General features: G+C 35.3%; 1 protein-coding gene across 10 annotated transcripts in view; it reads right to left on the bottom strand.

Annotated features, from left to right (window-relative positions):
* The window catches only part of FRY (FRY microtubule binding protein), a 502970-nt gene that overhangs the window by 132624 nt on the left and 344583 nt on the right, over positions 1-25763 (bottom strand). For all 10 annotated transcript variants that reach the window (XM_056825142.1, XM_056825138.1, XM_056825143.1 and 7 more), the window contains 7 exons: positions 19299-19406; positions 10302-10560; positions 8189-8371; positions 5231-5317; positions 2882-3141; positions 2421-2610; positions 771-895 (listed from right to left, as the gene is read on the bottom strand). In XM_056825142.1, the coding sequence (XP_056681120.1) occupies positions 771-895; positions 2421-2610; positions 2882-3141; positions 5231-5317; positions 8189-8371; positions 10302-10560; positions 19299-19406 (1212 nt within the window). The remainder of the gene's footprint in view (positions 1-770; positions 896-2420; positions 2611-2881; positions 3142-5230; positions 5318-8188; positions 8372-10301; positions 10561-19298; positions 19407-25763) is intronic.

Below are 25763 nucleotides of genomic sequence, written 5' to 3'. Positions count from 1 at the left end.
TGATAAAATAATAAAATTAAATAAAAACTAAATAAAAAGAATAAAAATTCTCATACTTATAGCTCACAAGGCTGGAGTTCAAATATGGCCTCATACTCTTACTAGCTGCACAACCTTGGACAAGTCACTTAATTTCTCTCAATCTTGGATTCTTCAACTACAAAATGGGAATCATATTGGCACCTCTCATACAGGGTTTACAAGGTAATTATGAAGATCAAAGAAGATGACATGCTAAGCATTCTGCCAACTGTAAAAGTGCTATATAAATGTTGGCTATTGTGATTTTTATTGTTTTTATTAGCAGGGATGTTTTTTTTTCCCCAATTGTGCGTTGAACTCTGGTTTCATGGACATCTTTTCTCATTCTGAAATTCTGTGATTCTTTGAGATCTGAGCATGATGTAGTTTGATGAATTCTCTCTTTACAAGTGTATTGCTTCTACAGGAGACAGTCTGGCCATTTGCCTGAAAGTCCACGTCAGAATCTCAGAGCCTTCCATTCTCTTCTGAGAGGAAAAATATTTCGTTTTTCAAAAGACGTAATTAAGATAACTGTAAAAATGAATGTATAATGACTAAAGATTAAACATGCATGGAGTTGTGCAGTGGTAAGCACAGAGGACTTGCTCAATCAGATAACAAAATAAAATCAATGGACTTAAAACCTTCAGGCTCTACCAACCATAAATGACAAAAGAGACAGCAAATATACAACAATGCACTATTAAAACAGTTGGATTTAAAACGGATCCATTTCAGCACTATACCTGAAAACAAGTGAATTTGTTCTTCCAAATCCTAATACCAGAGACTCTGTGATTTCAATACTTTCAAGTCTCATCAAAGGCACCAATTGTTTCAACAGAACTCCCACAGATGGGGTTCCTATAACCTGAAAAATGTTTATTAAAAGTGAAAAAGGTAATGTGTTAACTCATAGTGTCTTCAGTTGAATGAATAAACAGTTATTTCATTTTTAAAACACTGACTCATATCCCCAAGGCATTGCCATCATTTATGGAAGACAAATTAAATATAGTATGGTAGACAGAATCTCTCCCCTAATATGGGAGAGAAATGATCTCACTGGATTCTGACTGATGATAGGTTCCCAGTAACTCAAAACATAGTGAATATTGTAACACAGTGACCTTATTATTACTTCCAAAATTTACAAAGTAATTGATCAAATAACCTAATTAAGGAATATCTTTAAATAAAGGTAAATATTAAATGAGCCGAGAGAAATGTGATATAAAGTCCACAGGACAGAAATTTAGGATTGTATTAAATGTAACAAGAGCCAGCCATAGTACAATTGCCTCAAAGCCAGGAAGAACTTGGGTTCAAATCCTGCCTCTGATATCTATTGGCTATGTGACTGTAATCTCTCAGTGCTCTGTGACCGAGGTGTCAAACTTGAAACTGAGTAAAAGGGGATCAGATAGAAATATAACTGGGAAATGTAAATAAAAATACAATTCAACATAGAAAATATTAATTTGTATTTTTCTAAGTAAATATAAACCCCATAAGAATCCCTTTGTATTTGATCTTGACACCACTCTAAGTTACAAAGAATGTATTGACTTGTATTGGCATAGGGAGTTCTGTCATCTGGAAGTTCTCTTTATTAATGAAATCACAAATTCAGTCCTAATTCCCATTTATTCTAAATGTAAGAGTGCCAGTTAAGTCTTTCAAAAGACTTTTAAAGTTAAAAAAAAAGTTAAACCCTTAGAACTTTTTAGTGTCAGTTCTAAGACAGAAATGGGCAAAGACTAGGCAACTGGTTAAGTGACTTGCCCAAGGTCACACAGCTAAGAAGTATCCAAAGCCAGATTTGAACCCAGGTTCTCAGGTCATTGAGGTCTGGCACTCTATACACTATGCTATCTAGTTACCCCTACTCAGTAGTCTTTTAAGAAAAAAATCTGTTAACACTTCTGCATTTCCATTTCTCTGCTTATCCAAGAAGAAAGACACCAGGCTTATTCATGTAAATTCTTGGGCTTAGAGCTCAGGCCAGTGCATTTTGGAGTGTAGGATGAAACTCTAGAGTCCCAATTCATTTTCTATTTATAGCTTTAATTTTTTACATGTATAGGTGAAATTGGGTAGCACTGTGAGAATCTCTACTGTACCAACAAAAAGGGACAAAGTTAAGCAAGATTTAAATTCATATTATAAACATTTTGCTTGAAGGTGATTCATAGGAAAAATACATAATACTGCAATTAACTTAGAATGAAACTACAAGGATGACACTTTACTGTTTGGATGTTTGAGCAATAAAAAATCCAAACCTTTTAATATCTGTAGTATTAAAAAAAATTTATTGTAGATTCCCAATGACAAGCATAGTGCAAATGATCTAAAAATAAATGAAATCATTCCTCAGAATCATGCCATGTTACCTTGTTGTCATAGCTCACAGTGCCATCTGGAGTCGTAGCCATAATTTCAGGTGTAGATGCTCGCAAATGTCCAGGGCTCATAATACTGGGTTTGGCAACTCCAAAACAAAGAATCAGGTAATTTCTCCATAAGGTAACATAGTTGTCTCCGCTACTGGCAGTGCTGGTTTTCTTTGCATTAATGGGGCTACTGCAGAAATTGAAAAGAAAATGAAAATGAAGTCCAGATTCCTGGTTATCAAGAGCATCAAGTACTAAACGCAGAGAATTTCAAACACTCTTATTGCTTAACTAGGAAAAAATAAGTCATTTACAATTGGAAAATGCAAGATAAAAATTGGATTTTATTTTACTGAGCAAAGAGTACCCCAGGATAGACATCAGTTTCCCATTGGAAATGAGTTCATTATTCCTGATAAGGGAATACTATCATGGAAAAGTATAGATAGTAAAAGACTCACTTTGGATCCACCAAAGGCATCACCAACTGAAGCCTGGTAAAAGCGTAAGGCCAGGCATAGCTGAGTGCCGTGGGGCAGTGCTTGGGTAAATTCTCCTGTCTAAGGAAACTGAAGAGGCAAAGAACCCAGGGGTCCTTGACCGACTGGGCAAAGATCCAGACATGGGACGGGCTCTTGACATCATAATGGCTATTTACCAGGACTGCATTCCACTCTACCAACCACTGCAAATCCACATTGTGGGTCAGTGGTAATGTTGCCTGTTGGTAGAAAAAAAAAACAGATATTATTACCTGGCAATTTCTGACCTCCAAATCCTACTTTTTCTTGAAGGCCCTGCCTGAAAGCTACTTCTTCCATGATGTCTTTCTAAGGCACCTCGACAAGATGGGATCATCCTCTTCTCTATATTCCCAGAGCACTTGGTCCCAGACAGTCTCATATTAATTCTTGAACAAGACTTACAGTCTGTGTGCATTTGTGTGTCTTAGCTTATAACTTCCTTAGGGAAGAGATTGTTTCTTTTACAATTGTGTCCTACACAGTTCCTTTAGCATTTAGGAATTCAGTAAAAATATCTACTGGATGTCTAAATTAACCAAATCAGCAAATGAGGCAAAGTACCATCTCTGTTTTCCTAAAGTTAAGAATTTTTTTGACTTTTATTGATATATTTTATCTTTATATATGTCCTTCATTTCCAAATATTCCCTCTCCCATAGCAAAGAATCCACCAGAGAGGAAATAAAACAGAGTTCAGGAAAAACTAATCAGTATATCAGCTCAGTCTGATATATACAAAATGTTCTGCATCCAGATTCTCCTGCTTTGGCAGAGAAGGGAAAGAGGTGGCTTTTTTCATCTTTTTTTGGAGCCAAGCTTGGTTATTATAATTATACAGTGTTCAGTTTTGGCAAAGCATCATCTTTAAATGATGTCATTAATGTTCATGATAGCCTTTTAAAACACTACAAATTCTGAAAATCTACTACTCAACTTCTTAATAACCTTAGATAGAGTCATGATAAGTGTTCTAAGACTCGATTTTCTCCCTGAATTAGTTTTATTTTTCCCATATGGTAATATTCTCTTTCCTTTGGCTTAGGGAGGCAATAAATCAGAATGCTTTTATTAATGCCATTCCCTTGCATTTCCAAGAAAACGAGTCTGATTCTGATCTGAAACTCTGTATTATTTTTGCCCTGTGGCACCAAATCACAAAATCAGACATTTCAAAATACCTTGGAAGACAAAATAAAGAAATTCCTAGATTTCATCATCTTCAAAGTCAGGATGTTAATGCCAAATAAAAAATAAATTAGTCAGATACTTCCAAGTTATAATCTCAATCTGGTGTTCTTTCCAAGAGACTACATTGCCTTTGGATAAACTGCTGACAGAGTCCAAGTGGGGTACTTAGTTATACAAGATCTCTTGGCTCTCATGAGTTCCTGAATATGATGCTGTTATCCAAGTACCTTCAAGAAGTGAATGCAAAATCCCAAGTGCTTCGAAGATACACCAGGATCTAATTTAATTTACATTTGGTACAATATTTTATTTTGAGAAATACTCATTAGCAACAGTAAATATGTGTCATATAACATTAGAATCACACATAATAGCATATGCCTAACAACAGATCACTGTTAATGCCCCATAGAGAAATAAGGATATTGAAAATATCGTGGGGTTTGTTTAATCTCTGTAAGGAAAGACCATGGAAACCTTGTGTACAACTTCAAGTCAAACATGCTTATACAACTATTTTTCCAGTTATCTTCAGGAAGATTTTCTACACAATTTTCTTTACAATTATGGAGCTCTTTCTTGTCCACTACCCAGGATGTTTGTCTCTTTCCTTATTTACCCAAAGTTAGCATGGATTCCAACATTGTACTTTTAAAAACATTTTTTAAAAAGATGATAAAGTGGTGAGCTGTGCAAAGCCACTGTCCATTTGTGCAGAAAATTGAGAACTGACTGCATATTTATTAATAGGGATAATACATTCAGGTGGCAATAAATCAGTGTCAAGCCAATAAAATCTCGTCTTGTCAAATTCTTGTTCATTCTTGTGGAAACTGTAGCTCTCAAAGAAATTAGTAGCATCAATCCTATGGCTCAAGAGTCCAGGATAAACTAGACCAATGTTAGGAAAGTTGCTCTTGTTATTATTAACATATTGTGAACAGGTTGATGAATCATCCAATAAAAACCCCAGAATTCTTCCCAACACTTTTCTTTGTCTCCATTAACAGGATTTGGGGGGGATGCTTTTTTGGTAGTGTTTAGCTGAGAGCTACACATTGGGAGTCATTAACAATGTACAGTTAAAAGAATACTCACTGAATCTGAGACTGCTACGTGAATGAAACTTTCAAGTACAGAAGAACTCAGCTGATCCATGACATCAATCATAGGTCTGTCATCATCCTGCACAAATGGTAGACAATTACATTCCATAGTAAAAGAAACTCAACCCTCCCATCCCCCACCTTCTCTGTCTAGTTGATGGTGCAGAACTGCCTGGAAGATGGTGATAAGGAATGTGTCTCCTAGGAGAGCTTGATGGTTGACTCAGGAGAGAGACCTTGCCATTTTCCCCCCTCTGAGTCGTCTCTTGAGCTTTACGTGGAGGTAATTACTGGAAGCAGTTTATACTTCACTGAAAAAGACATGTACCTGACTGAATTTCATAAAACAACATACCCTCAAAGGGATTCAAATACTGACACTGTATACTGCTCATGAAAACATTCCTAAATAAGTAACTTTAAGGAGTCGGACAGTTCCTAAACATAGTGTATCTGGACTCCTAACAGAACACATTTTCTTTAGGGGTTTAGATATTACTTGTTTTAGTAAATGATTTATTTATTAGTTCTTTGGTAATAATGTATACTCAATATGAAGGATTCACTAATCTCTTCTCTCCTGTCCTCCACAATTAGAAATGCTCTCCGGACTTCTCTTATGAATACTTTAAAGGAAAATGCTTTGGTCTTTTACTCCAAAGGCATGTGACTATGGACAAGTCACTTAACCCCTCACAGGCTCAGTTTCCTCACTTGAAAAATGGGAAGAATAAAACTCACACTACCTACTTCAGAGGTTTATTGTGGATTAAGCATTTTGTAAGTACTAAATCATTATACAAATGTGACCCACTTTTAATTTCTGTCATATTTTAATTTGCTGTCTACTTATGTGCATAATTTTATTGGTTTCTTAAGAAAATAAGATTTTTATTTGATATAGTATTTGAATTTATATCATATTAATCTCTTTGTCTCATCCAGTATCTAGAATAGAACATCAATAGAGTAGGTGTTTAATAAGTGTTGCATGAATAAATTCTTTAGAATATCTATGCTGGAGTGTAGCCATTTCTTAATGGAGAAGACCTTGTGGCATTCAGCAACCTAATGACTGGTTTCTCTCGTGTATATATATGTGTGTCTGTATATATGTGTGAATGTAGGTTTATACACACCTCTATTCTTGAAATATTAAATAATGAATTAACTATCATTTGATATCAATTGGTGCTGTTGTGTACAAAGATAACATGTATATTTTATGGGTTGTATCCTCCAGGTCTCAGTAAAGCATTTAGTAGATGTCTGAACATTTACTAAATTAAATGGAGAGAAGCCCCACTGAAGGATTACTTTGGGCATGGAGGTAGGTGGGTGGAGGGGGTGAAGACCCTTCTTTCACATATGGGTGTTGCACAGCTCCGCCTCTAGCCCTGCCCTCAAAATTTCATAAATCTTAACACTGACATAGTATATTGTTTATGAAAGCATTCCTTTATTTGGACTACAAGTGCCTGGGACAATGAGTTTAAATTTAGTATAACTGCACTTCTAACCCAGAGGATATTTTCTAGAAGGCATTAGATTTTACTTATTTTTCATAAGTGATCTGTTATCAGCTTTGCAATAATAGCTTATGTCTCATATGAGGATTCACTGATTTCCCCTTTCTTAGTCCATTCAGTTTGAACTAATCTTTTCTCTGATCTCACAGAACTTTTGACTTCTCTTGTGGAAAGTTCTCTAAGTTATATGGAGTCCTATGTTATCTTGAGTGGCATCAGAAAGTATTCAGCTGAGGTAGCTCGGGGAGTAACGATAGGGAGGAGGTTGAGGAGAAAGTCCTTTTTTTCTTTCACTCAGAATCATAGAATCTCAGAGAGGGGATAAATTTTGGCAGTCTTTTAGTCCAGCTTCCTTGGAGACTATTTGTCTTGTGGCATGGAAGGGGAAATCAGGATTTATAATTATTCTCCCCCCAAATAAAATGAATTATAAACAGAAACCAGCCTTCTGAAAAAACAGGAAAGTTGAACCTTCAGACTCATTCATCACACAGTGTTACTCATCACTTGTCATTAATATATTTTCATTAGCTCTTTTGCTGTAATCTACTGATTTTGGATTAAAGAAGTAAAATAAGTTATGCTTTAGATTTAAAAGCACTGAGATTTTATTAAGAGATTTTACTAAAACTGTTATGAATTTGATATTATAGTTTTTAGTATGACCAATATAGTTTATTGCTTTGACACACTTGTTCTTCAATATTATTATAGATTTTCATAATTATTGTAAGATTTCATATGAATACATATGTATGCAAATACATAGGTAGATATCTGTTAGTGAAGCAAGACTGTCTTTGTGTATGTGTATATATATGTATGTATATTTATATTCATATTACATGATATCCCAAAAGTTTTAGTGCTATTTTATGATTTAATAGATGAAAGTTACATTAAGACTTTTGGGATGCTACATGTATATATGCATAGACACACATATGTATATATATATGCAAATATACATATTTGTATATGTCTTCTATGTGACCTGCACACTAGAAGATTAAGAAGAGTCAAGATTCATAATGTGAATAAATCTTAAAATCTTACCCCTGTCTATAGGATACATTTTGTGTCTCCAATTAAATTGTAAACAGGTCTCTCTTCTCCTACCTGAAGAGTGAGGGGCTCTATTTTTCTTTTATAACTTCCTCAATGAACCTACCACACTTCTGAGCCCACAGTAGGCCCTTGGTGAGGAAATGAATGAGTGGGTGACATCTGGTATAGAATTCTGCCAAACTTTGTGAGATCTGATTTTTTCAGCATGTCATGAGTAAGATGAGCAGGATGTCTGACTGAGGATGTTGACATTTTTCATCTAATGTGGCAGGATGCATATAAAAACAGTTTATATGGGTTTTTATGTTATCCTTTGGATTATACCTGAAAATTCAGAAAAAAAAATCCCATACCTCTGGCTGGCCCAGGGCAAGAAATAAAGCCCGGATTTCTTTGAGTATTAAAACAGCTAGTTTGCGTGTGGCCACCTGGAAACTGCAGAGTAATACAAGGGCAAATCCTTCCACGGCATGTAATACACTAGAATATGGACTTCTTTCTGTTGGTATTCTATGACTGGATCCATTTGGTATTAGCTGGAATAAAAAAAGCATAGTCTATTCAGGAAATAAAAATATAACCCATAGGAAAGGAAGACAGTATTATATTTAATTGTTTTGGCTCATAGAATACTTTCAGAAACTGACATTGTGACAGAGATGTAAGCTAGATGTCATAGTTTCATAAATATCATGGATCCCTTTTGATTTTTCTAGACTAACTTACTTTGCAATAATTCCAAATGTATTCAGTCAACTGTTGCTTCTAATGAGAAATATCTTTTTCTAACTATCAATCAATCAATCATCATCATTTAATAAGCAACTCTTATATGCCAGGTTCTAGACTGGGCACTGAAAACAGAAAGACACAAACGGAACAGTTCCTGATCTCTAGGAATTTATACTCTATTAGAAATAGTAATTCCTATATATGCTGTGATAGATAGAAACAAGGTAATTAGATAAGAGGCACTTGCATCTGGTCAGATTAGCTCTGTTGCAAAGAAGATAGAGCTTGCATTTTAGTCTTGAAGAATATGGATTCCAATTTTTTTTTTTAAAGAGAGTGATTTTCACTATTTTGTACAAACTAGAAGCATAGTGGCCACTCACAGGCCTGAACCCATTATTTATCATCATGGAATCTTTGACCTGCTCTGGACCCAGTGTGGGTCAATTTGCTCCTCTTAGCCCCATTCCCAAGGGCTCACTATATTGTTGACAGACTTAGTTTAGGCACTTAATAGTTCTATTGCAGTTCAGAACTCATGAGTACCAGTAATTTGCCAGCCTTGGTTTTTCCAGTAGTATGTATATGCTACCAGCCTTTAGATAAATTGGATATGTATTATTTAAATATTGATTATCAATACATTTAATTATTAATTTGATATTATTAAATACTAATAATTTTTAGGGCAGTGAAATGGACCAGACTTATGATTTCATTAATTTTGGGACTCCTATGTGAGAAAATAAAATCAGGTTGGAACCTCTGCAAATGAGAAGTAAAATGATTTACTCAGGATTATTCAGCCAGTATGTGATTGAGGCAGGACTTGAATCCAGGTCTGCCTGGTGTCAGGGCCAGATCTCTATTGTTGCCTTCCTATTATTAGCTATATTTTTCATAGCAAATAGAACAAGAGATGCTCCTGATAATGTCTTGGAAAATGCTCACAGCTGCCCTGGTTTGTTTCATTCTGTAGCAATAGCCCTCTCACCCTATTTACTCACAGCCTTGCCAACCACTACAACTTCTGATTCATTTTTTTCACTTAGGGCAAAAGTAAGAGAGTGATGAGTATTTCTTTCTCTCTAGGAATATTTGACAAAGAGACATGTACACTTCCTACAAATAACCATTAAATAGCTGTGTGGTCTATGAACTTTTATATACCTTTCTAATGTCCAGTCTAGGCCAAAAGCTTATTAATATTTAAAGACTTTTCAAGAACAATCTGTGAGAAAATTCATTCTTTGAAATAAGCAGCTCTTTGTTAGCATCATCTCTTGGATTCCTTAGTTCTATTTCCAGAGGAAGAAAGAATAGTTCATAAGTGGCATAATTGGACAAAGCCCTGGGCCTGGAGTCAGGAAGAGAATCTTCATGAGTTCAAATTCAGCCTCAGACACTTATTAGCTGTGTGACCCTGGGCAAGTCACTTAATCCCATCTGCCTCTGTTCATCATTTATAAAAGGATCTGGAAAAGGAAATGGCAAATCACTTTAGTGTCTCTGCCAGGAAAAGCCCAAATAGGATCATGAAGAGTTGGATACAACAAGAAAAACAATAACAGAAGGGAGACCAGACCTGGGTAGACTTATACATGAAGGGAGAATTCTTCTGAGTTGTCATTTATGCAAATAAATAAAGGTAAGAACTTAATTTTGGAGGAAAAATAATTAAGACAAGACTGAACAACTCTTTAAATAGCATCAGATTTCCTTCTCAAAATCTACCTCTGAACTTCTGATCTTGTTGGCTTGTTCATACACTTTGCCTTGAGTCTGGATGACCAATTTCCACTGAGTAAGTAACTGGAGCAGCAATTTCAGGGATGTATCCAGGAGGGTGTGATGCATATCATTGACTTCTCGAAGAAGAAAGTTGGTGAATCCAAATAGGACATCTTCTCTCCAGTCTGTGAAGTCAACGAGAAGTCCCTGAAGGGAATTCTGGGCAATGTGTCGAAGTTCATCATCCATGTGAATAGACAGCCTGCAAGATGAAAAAGAAACAAATCATTTACTTAGTTCATTTTTCTTATAAATAACATGTGCAAACCATAGGTAAGCCACGCTTCTCAGTGCCCTAGTCAACTCCAGTTGCTGATTTGCCTTTGGAAAGGGAATTTCCTTATAATATTAATTAAATCTCTGATGTGGCCCCCCAAAAGCAAATAATTTATTCAACTGAAATAAATCAGTATAAAATAATTTTATTTTAAAGATGAGGTAAATGAGGCCAACACTTTAAGTGACTTCCTTAGAAACACTCCTTTCCTCTGAGATTACTTTCCAGTTTTATCTTTTATCAATGTACATAGTTGTTTGCATGTCATCTTCCTCTTTAGAAGATGAACAGCATGAGGGCAGGGACTACATGTTTGACTGCATATTTGAGACATTATAGATGATTGGTATTTTTTTTACTTTGTTTTCATAGTATTAAATTAATGACAGACTGTATTTCAATAGACAATAAGCAAATATTTTTTCATCCTTAAAGGATGTTGTAATTCCTCATTGGGCAACACCCCTCCCTCTAATTGAGGTGGTTTATATCTAGGTGATCCTTGCTTCAGAAAGGAATTGTAGCCACTAAGCCCTGATGTTTTGTTTCAGAATAACATTTACCAGGTTTTAGCCTGGGCATCTAAATTAAGGTACAAGTCATAACTCATCTACCTTTATTTGCAGGTAAGACTCTCACTGACTTCATCTCTCTCTGTTATTGACTAATGACTTAAAACAATCTCCAACTTTAACCTTGGCATCAACGTAATCCCTTATATGACACCTAGCATATCTTGGGTACTGATGAAGTGACTGGCCATAAAAAAGGCAAAGATACTCAGAATCAACAATTAACGCTATTTCATGGTCTATTTAGATGTACTTTTAAAGGAAAGGCCAGTTTGTTCAATAACCTTTCAAATGAGATTAATTTCACACTTCACTCAGCACAGTTTAAAATCTAGAATTTGTTTCTAATCTCCAATCACATGATAAGACTGAGTGCATCAGGCTATCCCAACTACAGGTTAATTCTAATAGGAGGGCACCACTCTTAACTGATGGCATTCACATTTTTAAGAAACTCTGGCTAAACTCCATCCCTAATAATGTAGACATTAACTGCATTTCAGCCAGAATTCATAAAGTATGGACTATGTGCATAATGCCAGCATCTTTGTACACTCTTGGAAATACCAACTAAAGAAAAACCTACTGGAAAAGACATTTCTAGATTGTTGGGGCAAATGAAGCCACAGTAAGTAATATGGATGATTATTATATAGTACATTGTAGTTTATACAGTGATATATCGACACATTCACGTACCCAACACATCTATCTCCATACAAACTCTACATATAGTTTATATGATGCTCTCTCTCTCTAGCAGTCTATAGCTGCAACATTTTTACTAATATATACATATATATGTATAATTCTTACAACAAGAATAGGTAGGATAGATATAAGGTAGGTAGTCTAGTTATTATTGTGGTTTTTTAAAAGAGAAACAGCCATAAAGTAACCAAGTGTCTTGTCTTAGATCTCTCTGCAAAGTAGAGGGGCAGAACTATTTTTCAAATCCCAGCCTTCTATCAAACCCCCAATCCATCACTCTGTCCAGTAAAATTTCTTGCCTTTAAGAAATAAAAATGGTTTTTCAAGAAAGGAACTTGTAAGCATTCCTTCTTAAGTAACGAGAGGAAGCAAGCTTTGCACTGTGAGGATGTATATTGTGAATACGCTTGTTCCTGAGGCTTCTCCTCTCTGGTTGGAGATGGAAGAAGATGGACAACAGAGAGTTTCTCCTAGATCCTCCTTTGAGGAAGACATCCAAAGTAGTCATATCTTCATTCTCCACCCAGCTACAGTCTTCTGGATTTTCATCATGTCCCAAGTAGGGTACCTTTACTGCATCTTTTCAATATTGTTTTCCTCTTATTAAGTTGAGAGCAGGGACAGTCTTTTGCCTTTCTTTGTATGCTCAGTAATTTAGTACAGTATCAGGCACATAGTAGGTACTTAATAAATGGTTATTGACAAACTGGCATAAGATGGGACCATTCTAGAGCTTGTGAAAGCAATTTTAGTAACAAGAGTCTTAGATAGGATATGGATAGTCAGGCTCCTAAACTTTTACCACCTGCCTTGCAGGGGTTATAACTAAACCTCAATGAAGGCACAAAGAGGTCCATAACAGTTAACTACCAGCCTATGGCATGAAAGTATGCTGAATTAAACCAGCATGGCTGACATAAATGACAGCTGTCCCTTTCCAACCAGCTGGCATGAGAAGTGCTAACCAAAGCAGAGTATGATTGCAATTGTTCAGATCCCCATGCAAAATGCTTCTGCATTCTTCAGGAGCTGCATGTGCCAGGGAAAACAGTCCTGGAAACCCTCACAGGAGTGATTTAGAACGACTGAGCTGTGTGGTCACAAGGGCATGTGCTCCTCTTACAAGGTTGTTACTGAATAAGTAAGGGCACAGCTGCTGAATATTATAAAAAAGGGAAAAAGCCCAGACTCTAACAAAGTCACCTTCCTAACAAATCAGACTTGGGATGAAAACATTAGTTTGAAGTTAAGTCAATTCAATGAACATCTAATAATGCCTTGCTGTATGCAGAATATTTACTGTGTGCTTAGTGCTTGGGAGGGGGGGAGATACAACGCTTAAATAAGCCAGGATTCTTGTTATGCAGCTTATATTCTATATGACAATCTATACAGAATTGTAAACCAAAGTGCTACAGAAGATCTAAAGCAGGGGTTCTTAACTTAGGGACCTCTAAGGAGCCTGTGATTTGCAGCAGGAGGATGGTTAAAAAAATTATATCTTTATTTTCATTAATCTTTGATTTCCTTTGAAATCCTACATATTTTATTTTATGCATCTGAAACTATTATTTTTCAAGGAGATCCATAGGTTTCACTTTATTTCAAGGAGATCCTAGCTTAACAAAGAGGCCAGGACACAGAAAAGGTTAAAAATTCCTGTTCTAAAGAGAAAGACTTACCACAGAGGACATCAGGGAAGTCTTCCTAATGGAGGAGGTAGCAATTGAGCTGGGCTTTTGATAACAGGTAGAATTTTAAAAAGCAACATGAAAGGAGTAGAACATTTCTGAGATAAAGAAAAATGTAAGCAAAAGCATTGCAGTGAGGCTGTGGAAGCTTAATTATTTTTTGTCTGGGCAGCTGGAGGGCACAATGAATAGAATGTTGGGCCTGCAGTCACCTTCTTGGGTTCAAATCTGGGCTGTGGAATCCTGGGCAAGTCATTTAACCCTATTTGCCTCAGTTGCCTCATCTGTAAAATGAGCTGGAAAAAAATGGCAAACCATTCCAGGATTTTTGCCAGGACAACTCCAAATGGTGTCATGAAGAGTTGACATGACTGAGACAAATGAACAGCAAATTACAAAACTGGACACTGAAGGGAACTATAGATACAATTACTCTCAGTGATTATTTGAGGAATGGAGAATGGAAAAAAAGGTAAAGAACTGAAAGGAAGAAAGTATCCCAGTTTTCTAAAAGGGAAAGAAATTTGAGTCTGAAAACTTTAGTTTGATGACCTTAACTTTGATTTCTAGATATATTAAATTCAGAAATCATCTGCCCAGAGATGTTACCTGAACTCATCAAGGAAGAAAGTGTAGAGAGAGGAAAGAACAAATAGACTGAGCACAGAGCTGAAGAGGATGCCCACACTTAGAGTGAGAGACAGAGAATGCAGACAATGACTGAATGAAGGAGATTAAGGAGGATCAGGCAAGCAAGAAGGAGAAGTCCCAAGACAGAAGGAAAGAGGAGAGTGTCCAGGAGAAGGGAAGGTCAGCAGAATCAGAAAAGAGGTGAGAACAGTGATAGACTCCATCTCATTGGGCTGTTCTATGGTTCACATGAGATAACATATGTAAAGGGGGTTTACAAGTTAAGTACTATATAAATGCTAGCCATTATTAATTTGGCTTCAAAAGGGGATTTATAGATGAGTGGTGGGGTCAGCTTGAGAAGCAAGTAAGGAAACAGAAGCCTTTTTAGGCTTTTGATGGTGAGAGGATGACGAAATATAGAATAGTAGGAGGGGAAGGCAACTTTACATAAAGTTTTCTTTTTCTTTTTTTTTTAAAGAAAGAAGGAATTTATAGGAAGGGGGAAAGAGTCAATGGATACGAAGACATTACAGATAATAGAAAGAAGGCTTTAATAAGAACTTGCCTTTTCAAGTTGGGGAGGGGAAGGAGAGAAGGAGGTAGAGAATTTAGAATTGAAAATCTTTTTTAAAAAATGAATGTTGGGGCAGCAGGTTGCTTAGTGGATTAAGAGCCAGGGCAGAGACTAGAGGTCCTGGGTTCAAAGCTGGCCTCAGGCACTTCCTAGCTGTGTGATCCTGGGCAAGTCACTTAACTCCCACTGCCTAGCCCTTGCCACTCTTCTTCCCTAGAACCAATACACAATATTAATTCCAAGACAGAAGGTAAGGGTTTAAAAAATTGAGTGTGATTTTTTTATGTAACTAAGAATATTAAATAAGAGAAAAAATAAGATAAGTATATATATGCAGTTTGATGTTATAAATATGGATGTACTATTAAACAATTAATTACCATACATGGAATCTAATAACACAGAACATCAATGGAAGAATATTATAAACAATTTCATCAGTACTTTATATAATAAACCACAAATCAAATTATTTGGTTAAAAAAATTAGAAACATCCATAGTGAGAACTGCGAGAAACCTACCAAGGCCCTATTAACCTCCTTCTGGGTCCTAACTAGGATTAACTTCTGCATTCCCCACATCTGAGACTCAAATAGCTCCTGGGAACTTGAGGGCAGTACTGATCAATACTTATTAGACAACCACCTTGGACAGAGACACAGAACTGCTGGCTGGGCAGGGAAAAAACTTGTCATGTTTTTACAAACTTGAAACTTGTCATTGCATGAAAGAAACTTGGGAGACTTTAAAAAGCAGCTTATTTATTTATTCTTTAGAGGGGGTTGTTTTTTGTATTGGTTGCACATATTAATAAAGTTGGGTATTCATTGAAAAATGTAAATCTATATGTTACAAAGGTCTGGAGGCAGGAAGAAGAGAAGATTCATAATAAATGAACTTTTTAGTCAAGTAAGATGACAAGTTCTTTTCTTTAAGGGAAGGGGGAAGATTCGGTATAGAAAGTCTGAGGAGAGAGGAAATTGTCTGGAACAGCTGCAAGATATAACAGAGTCAACCAGGGAAGGAAGAATAAAAGGATGTTTGTAGAGGTCACAGTAGGCATAACTGAATGACTGAAACCAGAATAGACTCTTCTGTCTCTGGGAAGATTTGAATGTGATGCTATTTGGGGAAAGGAAAATATATGGTTTGATGTGGTCTCTTCTCCAGATCCAAGATTTTGGAATTTTCATCTCTACTGCTATGAATCCCTCATCGCCCCCTTCTTCCATTGTTGAGTTTCTCTTGAAGTCTTCATTGTGAGGAAAGGTGAAGACTAGACATCTGACTTTGCTACCCTGTTTCTATACAAGTACTTCCCCCCCCTTTTTTTTCCTCCCCTCCCTTTTAAGTTTAGTGGTTTTTTTTTTTTTTTGGTCTTTCCTCATTAGGATGTAAACTCTTTGAGGACAGGAATTATCTTTCTTTTTTTTTTAATTTGCATTTGTATCCTTAGTGCTTGGCATAGTGCCTGGCATATACTAAGCACTTAACAAATTTTTGCTGACTTGACTTGACATGAACACAGAAGGTTGTGTTGAAAACATGCCATTTCAAGTATATATGTATATTCAGTATTACCTAAGCAAGTTGGAATATTGAATCCCATAAAAACAGAAGAGTTTTTTGGGAAAAAGCGTATGCTTCTGCTACTCTGTAGTAATCCAGAGATACTCTTTGTACTTTGGATTCAGATAGATATCTGAGCACTACACATCATATTATCATGAAGTCAGGGGCCTGTATTTATGTTAATTTAATTAAAATAATTTTTCTACAGCATTTGATAGGCAGATAATAGTGGGACTTCTAAAATAAGAAACATACAAATATTGATTCTATGGAAAAATATACACTATTTCATTTGTGTCCTTTGAACCTCTGGAATGACCTGAAGATCCCTATTTTGAGGGATCTTCTAGATCAAATCATGTGTTTTATCTGAGGTGAGCTGACTGGAGTTTTCTATAAAAAAGGCTCTAGAATGCACCCTGCCAACCATCTTTGCCATGCTCTTAAGACTAAGTGCCTCAAGAATATCTATTTGTCCTTGTGACTTATAAAAACAGCACCCATTGCCTTTGGCTTTGTAAGAATGTATATAATAATAAACATGCTACACTAAAAATAGCAGTTGCATTCCAATGAAGTTGAATAGAATTCCCTCCCCTACATGACTCAGGCTTTGGTAGATTAAACTGTCAAGAGAATTGTAAAGATTGGTCTTCTACATGAACTAGGCAGATCCTCTGCCTTTAGCTTGCTGGGTAGAGAATCCTAGGGGTTACCACTGACATTCACATAGATTTCAGAGTTGAGTCACTGGACCACTGAATCCTCCCCCACTACCAACAGGACTTCATCAGAACAAGAAGTAGAAATATGGAATCTCCTCCTCTCCAACATTGTACTAAAGAGGAGAATATAATTTGAGAAAGTCCTCTTATCTGCTTACCTTCAATAATATATTCTCCATTTTTCAATTTTTCATTGGTCTATATTTAGCCCCATCTCTTACCCTACCAATTTAGTGGGAGGTAACAGTTACACAACCTTCAAATGTTAAAGAAGTTTGGACAGGGCAAATAATAATAATAGCTGTCCTTTATATAGCACTTTAAAGTTGGCAAAAATTTAATATACATTAACTCTAATGCCTTTGTGTATAAACAGGAAATTAATTTAAAAATTCACATTGAGTCCACAGGAGGAAAAGAGAGACACAATTTGAAATCTAGCATAATGCTAACATTTTTTGGACTCTTGTAGGACCTCATTTTATGTGACAATTGTATTCTGAGACCCTTTGTTTAGGTTGAAAATCACAAAGAACAAACCCCATTATTTAATAGTATTTCTTACATGAACATATCTAGGCTCTTTATAACTTTTCTTAGACTTATTTGAACTATCAGAATCATTACTCTTGGACTTTGAGGCCATTATTAATAACTAAATAGAATTAATGAAACAAAGAGAAGCACTGCTCTGACTCAGACATGACTTGTTAAAAGAGAGACAATTCCAGACAAAAACTGATATGGGAGTTAATGTTTGGTGCAAAATAGTGTAATGATTCACATTAATAATTCTCAGAGAGAAAATGAGCATGATTGGACAAACTGTTGTGAGACTTTAAGCCACTTGGGAAAATGGTGTGGATTTAGCATATAATTAAAATTTTTTATTTTATTGATTTGCCAGTTTATTGATTGCCTTTTTTTGATTGCCAGTCACATATACCTGAATTTGCATGTGTTGATTTCAGGTAAAACAAGGTCCAATTGTACTTAATATGTGTAAGATGTCAAGCTGAAGAGATCAAAAAGATAATCAAGTCATGGACCCAGGTTAAAGTGGCTTGTACTGTAGTGAAGTGGCTAAACTATGTTTACACATAATATAATATAAACCAATAGTGCAAAAGTGCATTGGAGTTGTTCAAGAAAAGTTGAATATATAATGGTTGGTAGGACAGGGGGATCATTTCTTATTGGCAGAACATCCAATGTTTTCATTGAGGAGATGGCATTTTAGCTAGGCTTGGTTAGGATGAATAAATAACCTTTCAAATTATTGATTAATTATCTAATTTCTCTATTCATTCCAGTGATTCCCAAATGCCTCTAGAATTAAATACAAAGTCTTCTGTTTGAAGTGTTACTCTTTTACAAGCTAGTTTCAATCTACCTCTCTATCCTTCTCAAACAACCGTCCCCATCACACGTTCTCCATTATAGACAACTTACTTTTCTTACTATTTCTAATAATTGTTTTTAATACGTTCAACTCTCCTGACTCCATGCCTTTGCCATAGCCATCACTTTCTCTCATTTCTGAATTGCATTGCTTCCTCTCCTCTACCCTCAGAATCCTTCATTATCTTCAAAGTTTTGGCTCACACACCACCTTCCATAGGAAGCTGTCCTTGATCTCCCCAGTTCCTACTGTTCCCCTCCCCATTACCTACATATTTGCTAGTGTCTCCCTGATAGAATTTAATTAAGCTCCTTAAGGAAAAAAATCTTCACTTTTGTCTTTGTGTCTCCAAGACTTAACACAGAATCAGACCTAGTAGGTACTTATTACATGCATATTCACTGATTGTTTAGAGATGGAATAGGTACGATATTTACTATGTTAGAAATTAAAATGTCTTGGCATTATACTGAAAATAACTTTGCCCTCACAGGACTCTGAAGAGGCGATTAGGAACCACTGGAGTTTATTGAAAAAAAGGTTTGGAACAGGCATAGCTTTGTACATGACTTGTTTGCTTGACTCTTGCCTCTGCTCTTTGAAGTCATGTCCCATTTCTTTATATCCTTTATGGTGCCTAAAAACGACTTGCTGATAGTGTGTATGTTCCTGATATTGGGGCCTGAGTTAATAGCCATTCTGTCTTTTGGAAATTGTTACCAAGCACCAAAGCCAATTGTAGTCTGCTACCCCCAAAATCATTTCACAGTTTGTTCACTACCTTGCCAGCAAGTCAATCAGCTCTAGTTTGGACATCCCATCAGGAAGCAGTCGAGGAATAGCAGCCACACAGGTTCTGAAAAGGTCAATTTTTGGCTTTCTCTCTCCCCTGAAAATAGAAAACAATGTTTATGCATTACTAAAAAAGTTCTGAAAAATTTAAAAAGGTGAACATATATCTCCCCATACATAGTTATACAGAATCACAAAATTTTAAAGATAGATATGTTATGAACTGATGCAGAGTGAAATAAGCAGAACCAAGAGAACATCATATATAGTAACAGCATATTGTGGAATGATCAACTGTGAAAAACTTAGCTACTTTCAGCAATATAAAGATCTAGGACAATTCTGAGGGACTTTTGACAAAGAATGGTATCCACCTCCAGTGAAAGAACTATTCAAGTCAGAATACAGATCAAAGCACACGATTTTTTCACTGTAGTTTATTTGGGTTTTTATTTTGGAGTTTTGGTTTTATGGTTATTTGCTTACAAAAATGAACAATATGGACATGCTTTGCATGATAATGCATTATAACCCACGTTGAATTGCTTGCCAGGGAAGGAGGAGGGACAGAAAACAGAGGGACAATTTAGATCATAAAATTTTCTTGGCAAAAAAAAAAATATTAAAAAATTAAAGAGAAATATGTTAGAGACCATTTAATTCACGTCCCTTGTTTTTCAAATTAGGAAATTGAGACTTGGAAAAGCTAAGTGATCTGAGGTCACACAACTATTTAGTAGCAGAGATGGGGTCACATAACTATTTAGTAGCAGAGATGGGGCAAGAACCCAGGGATCCTTTGATATTAAATGTAGGATTAAATCTACTATATAATATATATATATATATAATATATAAATCTACAATAATTATTTTCTAAATATAAATAAAATAAATAACTATTTTCTAAATATAAACATCTGGCCCGATCTGCTCTAAGAGATATTTAGAAAGTTTAAATGAAAGATACAGTAGTGGATTTGAGGAGAAAATGTTTATGAACCAGAATGCTGACATCAGTATTACAGAATTATAGGATGTTAGAGCTAGAAGGGCCTGGAGAATCATTGAATTCAATTCTCGTATATATTTATATTTTATAGCTGATAGATGAGTAAACCAAGTTAGAGTAGGGAAAGGAATTAGTCAAGGTCACATAGGTGGTAAGTGGCAACATTAGGGGTAGAATCAAGGTTATATGATGGCAAATCCAAAATTTTTTCTATTATACTTCATCCATCTATCATACTTAAATGAATTGTCATTCAATCTGTAGGTCCAGAGGCCTATTTATAGGCTACATTGAAAATATGAGAGCCAGTATGGAACAGCAGATAGAAAACCAGCCTGGGAACTAGAAAGTTCTCTGTTTAAATTATATCTCTCATACATACTAGCTGTTTAACTGTGGGCAAGTCTTTTAATCATTTAGAGTTCTAAACAACTTTTGAAGAATATGAGTCTTAGATATTGCTGGCCTACTTTAATTGAGAAAGTCTCTTCATTTGGGAGTTCCCTATACCAAATAAATCATAGGTCCAGGTCTTATCCCATATCCATTTTGAAAAAAACATGAAACTCAAATAGAAGTGTGAAGATATTGCCATTTAAGATTACACTGTATTTATTCCCAAAGACAAAATTAAAAAATAGAGCAATAATGACATTTAACTACAACCAGCTCCAATAGGCAACTGAAGGTATCTCTAAGAGGCCTATCCTTTTTTCTACTTATTTCAAGGGAATACAATGGATCTAAAACAAAAAATGTGCTCTACCACCTAACCCTGTCTAAAAAATGGGCACCACCATCACATAGTGTATGATATTTCTGACCTTTGAAATTATATGGACAGGATGGTCCTCTACAAAATATTTCAATCACTTTGCTAACAATGTGCAGTATGAACATGGGGCAGGTCCAACTAGAGTATCCTGTTTATCTATTATTTATACTATGTAGAAATAACAAGGAATTTCATGACAAATTGCTTTGACTTTTCATGTTTAAATAATCTGTTTGACTTTCTGCCACTTAATAATTTTATAGAAAAATCAAATTAATTAGATATGCTTTAAGATAATTTGGTTGGTAAGAGGCTATGATTATATATATATTTATATGTATATATAAATTCTAATGACATTTACTTGATAAAGATTGTTGGACTGATTCAAAGTTAATGTTCTCTTGGGAAAAAGACAGTATTAAGAATGCTAAACAACTTAGAAGCCTATTGCTCTTTTTTTTTAGTCATAATTTTCTTTCTAAATTTATTTTTTCAATTAAAGAAGCATTTTCCCTATCTCTTCCACCTAACCTCATTAAAAAAAGAAAAATGAAACCTTTATAAAACATAAATACTGTCAAAATGCATAAATTCTTGCACTGGCTATATGTCTCATTATGCATCTTGTATCCATCCCCTCTCTGGTTGAAGGCAGAAAGCATGAGTAGCCATTCCCTCCTGAAATAGTAACTACATCAAACACAGAAATAAACTAAACAGAGCATATTTTCATTACAATCAGACATACATTTTGCACTCCTTCCTTCCTTCCTTCCTTCCTTCCTTCCTTCCTTCCTTCCTTCCTTCCTTCCTTCCTTCCTTCCTTCCTTCCTTCCTTCCTTCCTTCCTTCCTTCCTTCCTTCCTTCCTTCCTTCTTTTTTCTTTCTTTCTTCCCTTCTTTCTTAGAATCAAAACTAAATATCAGTTCCAAGTCAGAATAATGGTAAAGGCTAGGCAATTGGGGTCAAATGACTTGACCATGGTCACAAAGCTGGGAATTATCTGGTCAAATTTCAACCCAGGTCCTCCTATTTCTAGGGCTGGCTCTCTATCCAGTTGAGGCACCTGGCTGCCCCTTGTAATGTTTCTTAAGATGGTTTTTGGCTGTATGGAGTTGTTTCTTAGCATGATTTAAAAGATTATTTACTTGAATAGAGAATTTTTGTGCAAAAATTAATTAAATTATTAAAATTATTATATTATATATTATATATATATATATTATAAAAAATAATTAAAAATTTGTGCAAAAAATTAAAATGCAAGCATTTTGGGTCAGTTGAGAAGCACAGAATAATATTCTAGTCTTTATTTTTTTAAACAGACCTTTCTTATGAGTTCTATATGACTCCTGAGGAAGGGCATGTATGAAATTTCTTCCAACTTCCAAGGGAAGTTATGACTTTAAATCAAATTTTCATCTAGATACAAAGAAATGGGAACCTGGTGATTTGTCCTTGTTCTTTGCTTTTATATAGTTAAAAAAAAAACAACTCCCAAGATTGCTTACCAGATGTTTCAAACAGCTGGGTTTAGTTTTAGAGCTGACTGGAAACAGCTGACCTTGGTTGGCTTAAAGTAGAAAATGAACTCTGAGAGACTGATAAAGCATTGCCTGAATTAAAAACTTTAATTAGTTCATGATTTCCTCTTTAACTTTTCTTTTTGGGAATCATTAAGAACCATGAGCAACCTTTAAGAAAATTATTAAAAGATATAAAATTATTTATTAACATTTTTATTATTGCTGTTATCTTTGGCTAGCTCAAATGTCTAACAATAGCATCACTCATAAAAGGGGTAAAGAATGGAAAAGCATGCACATTTAATTTGAAAATTCATGTCTAGAGGAGGAGGGACTGGGTAAGTTGCAGAAACAACTGCACATCTCAATTCCACTGATTTTTGGTTTTATGGAGTCTGTTAAGTTAGGAAGACCTAATCATTTGCACAACCTAGTATGCACCATATAACGTTTGTTGAATTACATTGAGGAAGCTCCATTTTTACTAACTATATTTAATCTTATGATTTTGCATAATATCAGACTATTTAAATGGCTCATCCAATTTCCATTTTATTTTAGGAAAGGCAGAATTAAAATTTCATATGGTATGTCCCATTTTCCCTTCTCCCAATGTGCTATTTTTTTTCTTTTTATTTATCCTATATTTTCTTTTCTGTGAACATTTTTATTTCCTTTGCATTTGTATATCCAATATCTAAGCAATGCCTGGGAAATAACAGGTGATTAATAAATGCTTATTGATTGATTTAATTGATTGATTCTATCATTGAAGAAAAATCTTTGAAAATTTGCAAAACCTTACTTCATCTTGTCTGTGTTACTGAGTTTGAGGAAGACAATAATGATGATGATATTGATAACAGTATTTATAGGGCACCTACTCTGTGCTAGATAGTAAACTAATCACTTTGCAATTTTTATCTCACTTGCTCCTCAATACAACTCTGGAGAATAGTTGCTATTATTATAACTCTTTTACAGACGAAGAAACAGAGATAAACAGAGGTTAAGTGACTTGCTCAAGGACACATGAGAGGTAAGGATCTTAGTTCAAATTTGAATTCAGGTCTTTCTGATTCTGGGTCCAGCACTCTACATTATATCATGAGCAAGAAGAATGTTCTATAAGATTTTAAATGATCTACATAATGCTTTAAAAGATTCATGATTTGATCAGTATAAATACTTCTTCTGTTGATAGAAATCATAATATTCCAAGCTTTCTAAGATGGCCTTTATGAATTTCTATAGCCTAAAACATTTATCATCTGGTGGTAGCCAACCCGATGGACAGACTGTAGCAGATCTCTCCAAACTTATTCTGGCCTTCAGGGGAGGAACATGCAATCTGCTGTTTGGCTTACACTTGAAGCTCTTCCACTTTGGTAAGCCCTTCCAGAGCTTAGATTCCATGGGGATTATCTTTAATAACTCAGGGTCACTTTTTATATACCAAGATGATAAAGTAGGGCTCTGTTTACTACCCAAATTAATTATTCCCACATAGGAGGTATCCCTACCTATTTTTAGACTAACCTCATTCAGGAGTATTTCCCCCCTGATCATCACTTATGGTATCTGTTAGTCATGTATTTTACTTATTGCTAGTCAGTCAACAAATAAATATTAAATACATAGTAAGCAATGGGAATACAAAAAAGCCAAAAGACAGTCTCTGCTCTCAAGGAGCTTATAGTCTAATGGGGGAGAAAATAGTCAAATGATTATGTACAAATTAGATACATAAACATACAGACACATGCCTGTATAACACATATATACACATATTTGTATGTATTTATATGTGACAAAATAGAAAGAATTAACAGAGACAAGGCACTAAAATTAAGGGGGATTGTGGAAGGCTTCTTATAGAAAGTGAGATTTTAACTGAGATGAGGAAATCTAGGAGATATTAGTATCAGAGAGAGAATCTAGACATGGGGACTAGGACTGATATATCTTGAACCTGGAGTCGGAGGAATTTGTGTTCAAATCCCACTTAGACCCTTGTTATCAGGATAAGCTGTTTAATTTTCAGTTTTATCAAATCTAGAATAGGATAATACTAGTTCCCACCCTCATAGGGGGTTATTATGAAGACCAAATGAGACACAAATAAGGTACTTTGCAAGGCACAAAGTGCTATGTAAATGTGAGCTTCTATTATTGGATTATTAACATCATTAAAATAAATATTTAGAGGAAATATCACTCCCAAATAAGCATTCTCAAATGGCAGAAGTATAAAATACCCAGACACACATACAACAAGAAGAATTTTATAAACCAGAAAATCTTTAAATTTTATGCCATTTGGGAGTGATTATCTGGGAGTGGTTATTTCCTTGAAGTATTTCTTTTAGTGATGTTAATAATAATTATTACATATAACATATATCACATATATATGGGTATGTGTGTATATGTATATATGTATACATAAAGATATATCACCAGCCTAGAATTATTTCCATTTGAACTAAGAACATGGAAGAATGAAATCATTTCAGTTCGAAACTCTTCAATGTCCCTCCCAGGCACTGGTGAATTGAGAACCAATCTGCTGAATGATGTATTGATTCAGAAGATCTGGGTCAATCCCCAGGCAGACTGTGGAAGTCAACCTGCAGCAAGGTGTGCCCCACATCATCCCAGTCCAGTTGCTGGAGCTGATATGGATATGCCGCACTCAGTGTTAATTCCAGCGTGAGGGATGGGATATAAATTACATGATGAGGGAAACTGCTGCTTACATTTGTAGGATTTTGAGTCCTAGCTGCCAGTTTTGATTCTTTTGCAGCAGTCACACAAACCTCTTAAAATGACCCTAAATGCTGTTTCAAATATATAAAGAGTGTAGAACTGTAGCTTTATCTTCTTGTCCTGTTTTGGGGGGGAGGGGAGAGAAGGGTTGTTTTTACCTTTCTTTGGATCCCAATCTCTTACAGGAGGGGCTTAATAAATGCTGGCTGATTGACTTTTTTCGTTAATGATAATTAAGATACACAAATTGCAGAACAGTTTCTTTATGTTGTTAGTCATTTCAGTCCTGTTCAATTCTTCATGATCCCCCTTTGTTTTTTGTTTTTTTGGGGGGTATTTTTGGACAATAATACTAGAGTAGCTTGCCATT

Source organism: Monodelphis domestica, chromosome 4, assembly GCF_027887165.1.
Source record: "Monodelphis domestica isolate mMonDom1 chromosome 4, mMonDom1.pri, whole genome shotgun sequence".
In the NCBI taxonomy this organism is placed as follows: Eukaryota; Metazoa; Chordata; class Mammalia; order Didelphimorphia; family Didelphidae; genus Monodelphis; species Monodelphis domestica.
Note: the sequence above shows the minus strand (reverse complement) of the source record. Positions and strands in the feature narration are given on the sequence as shown.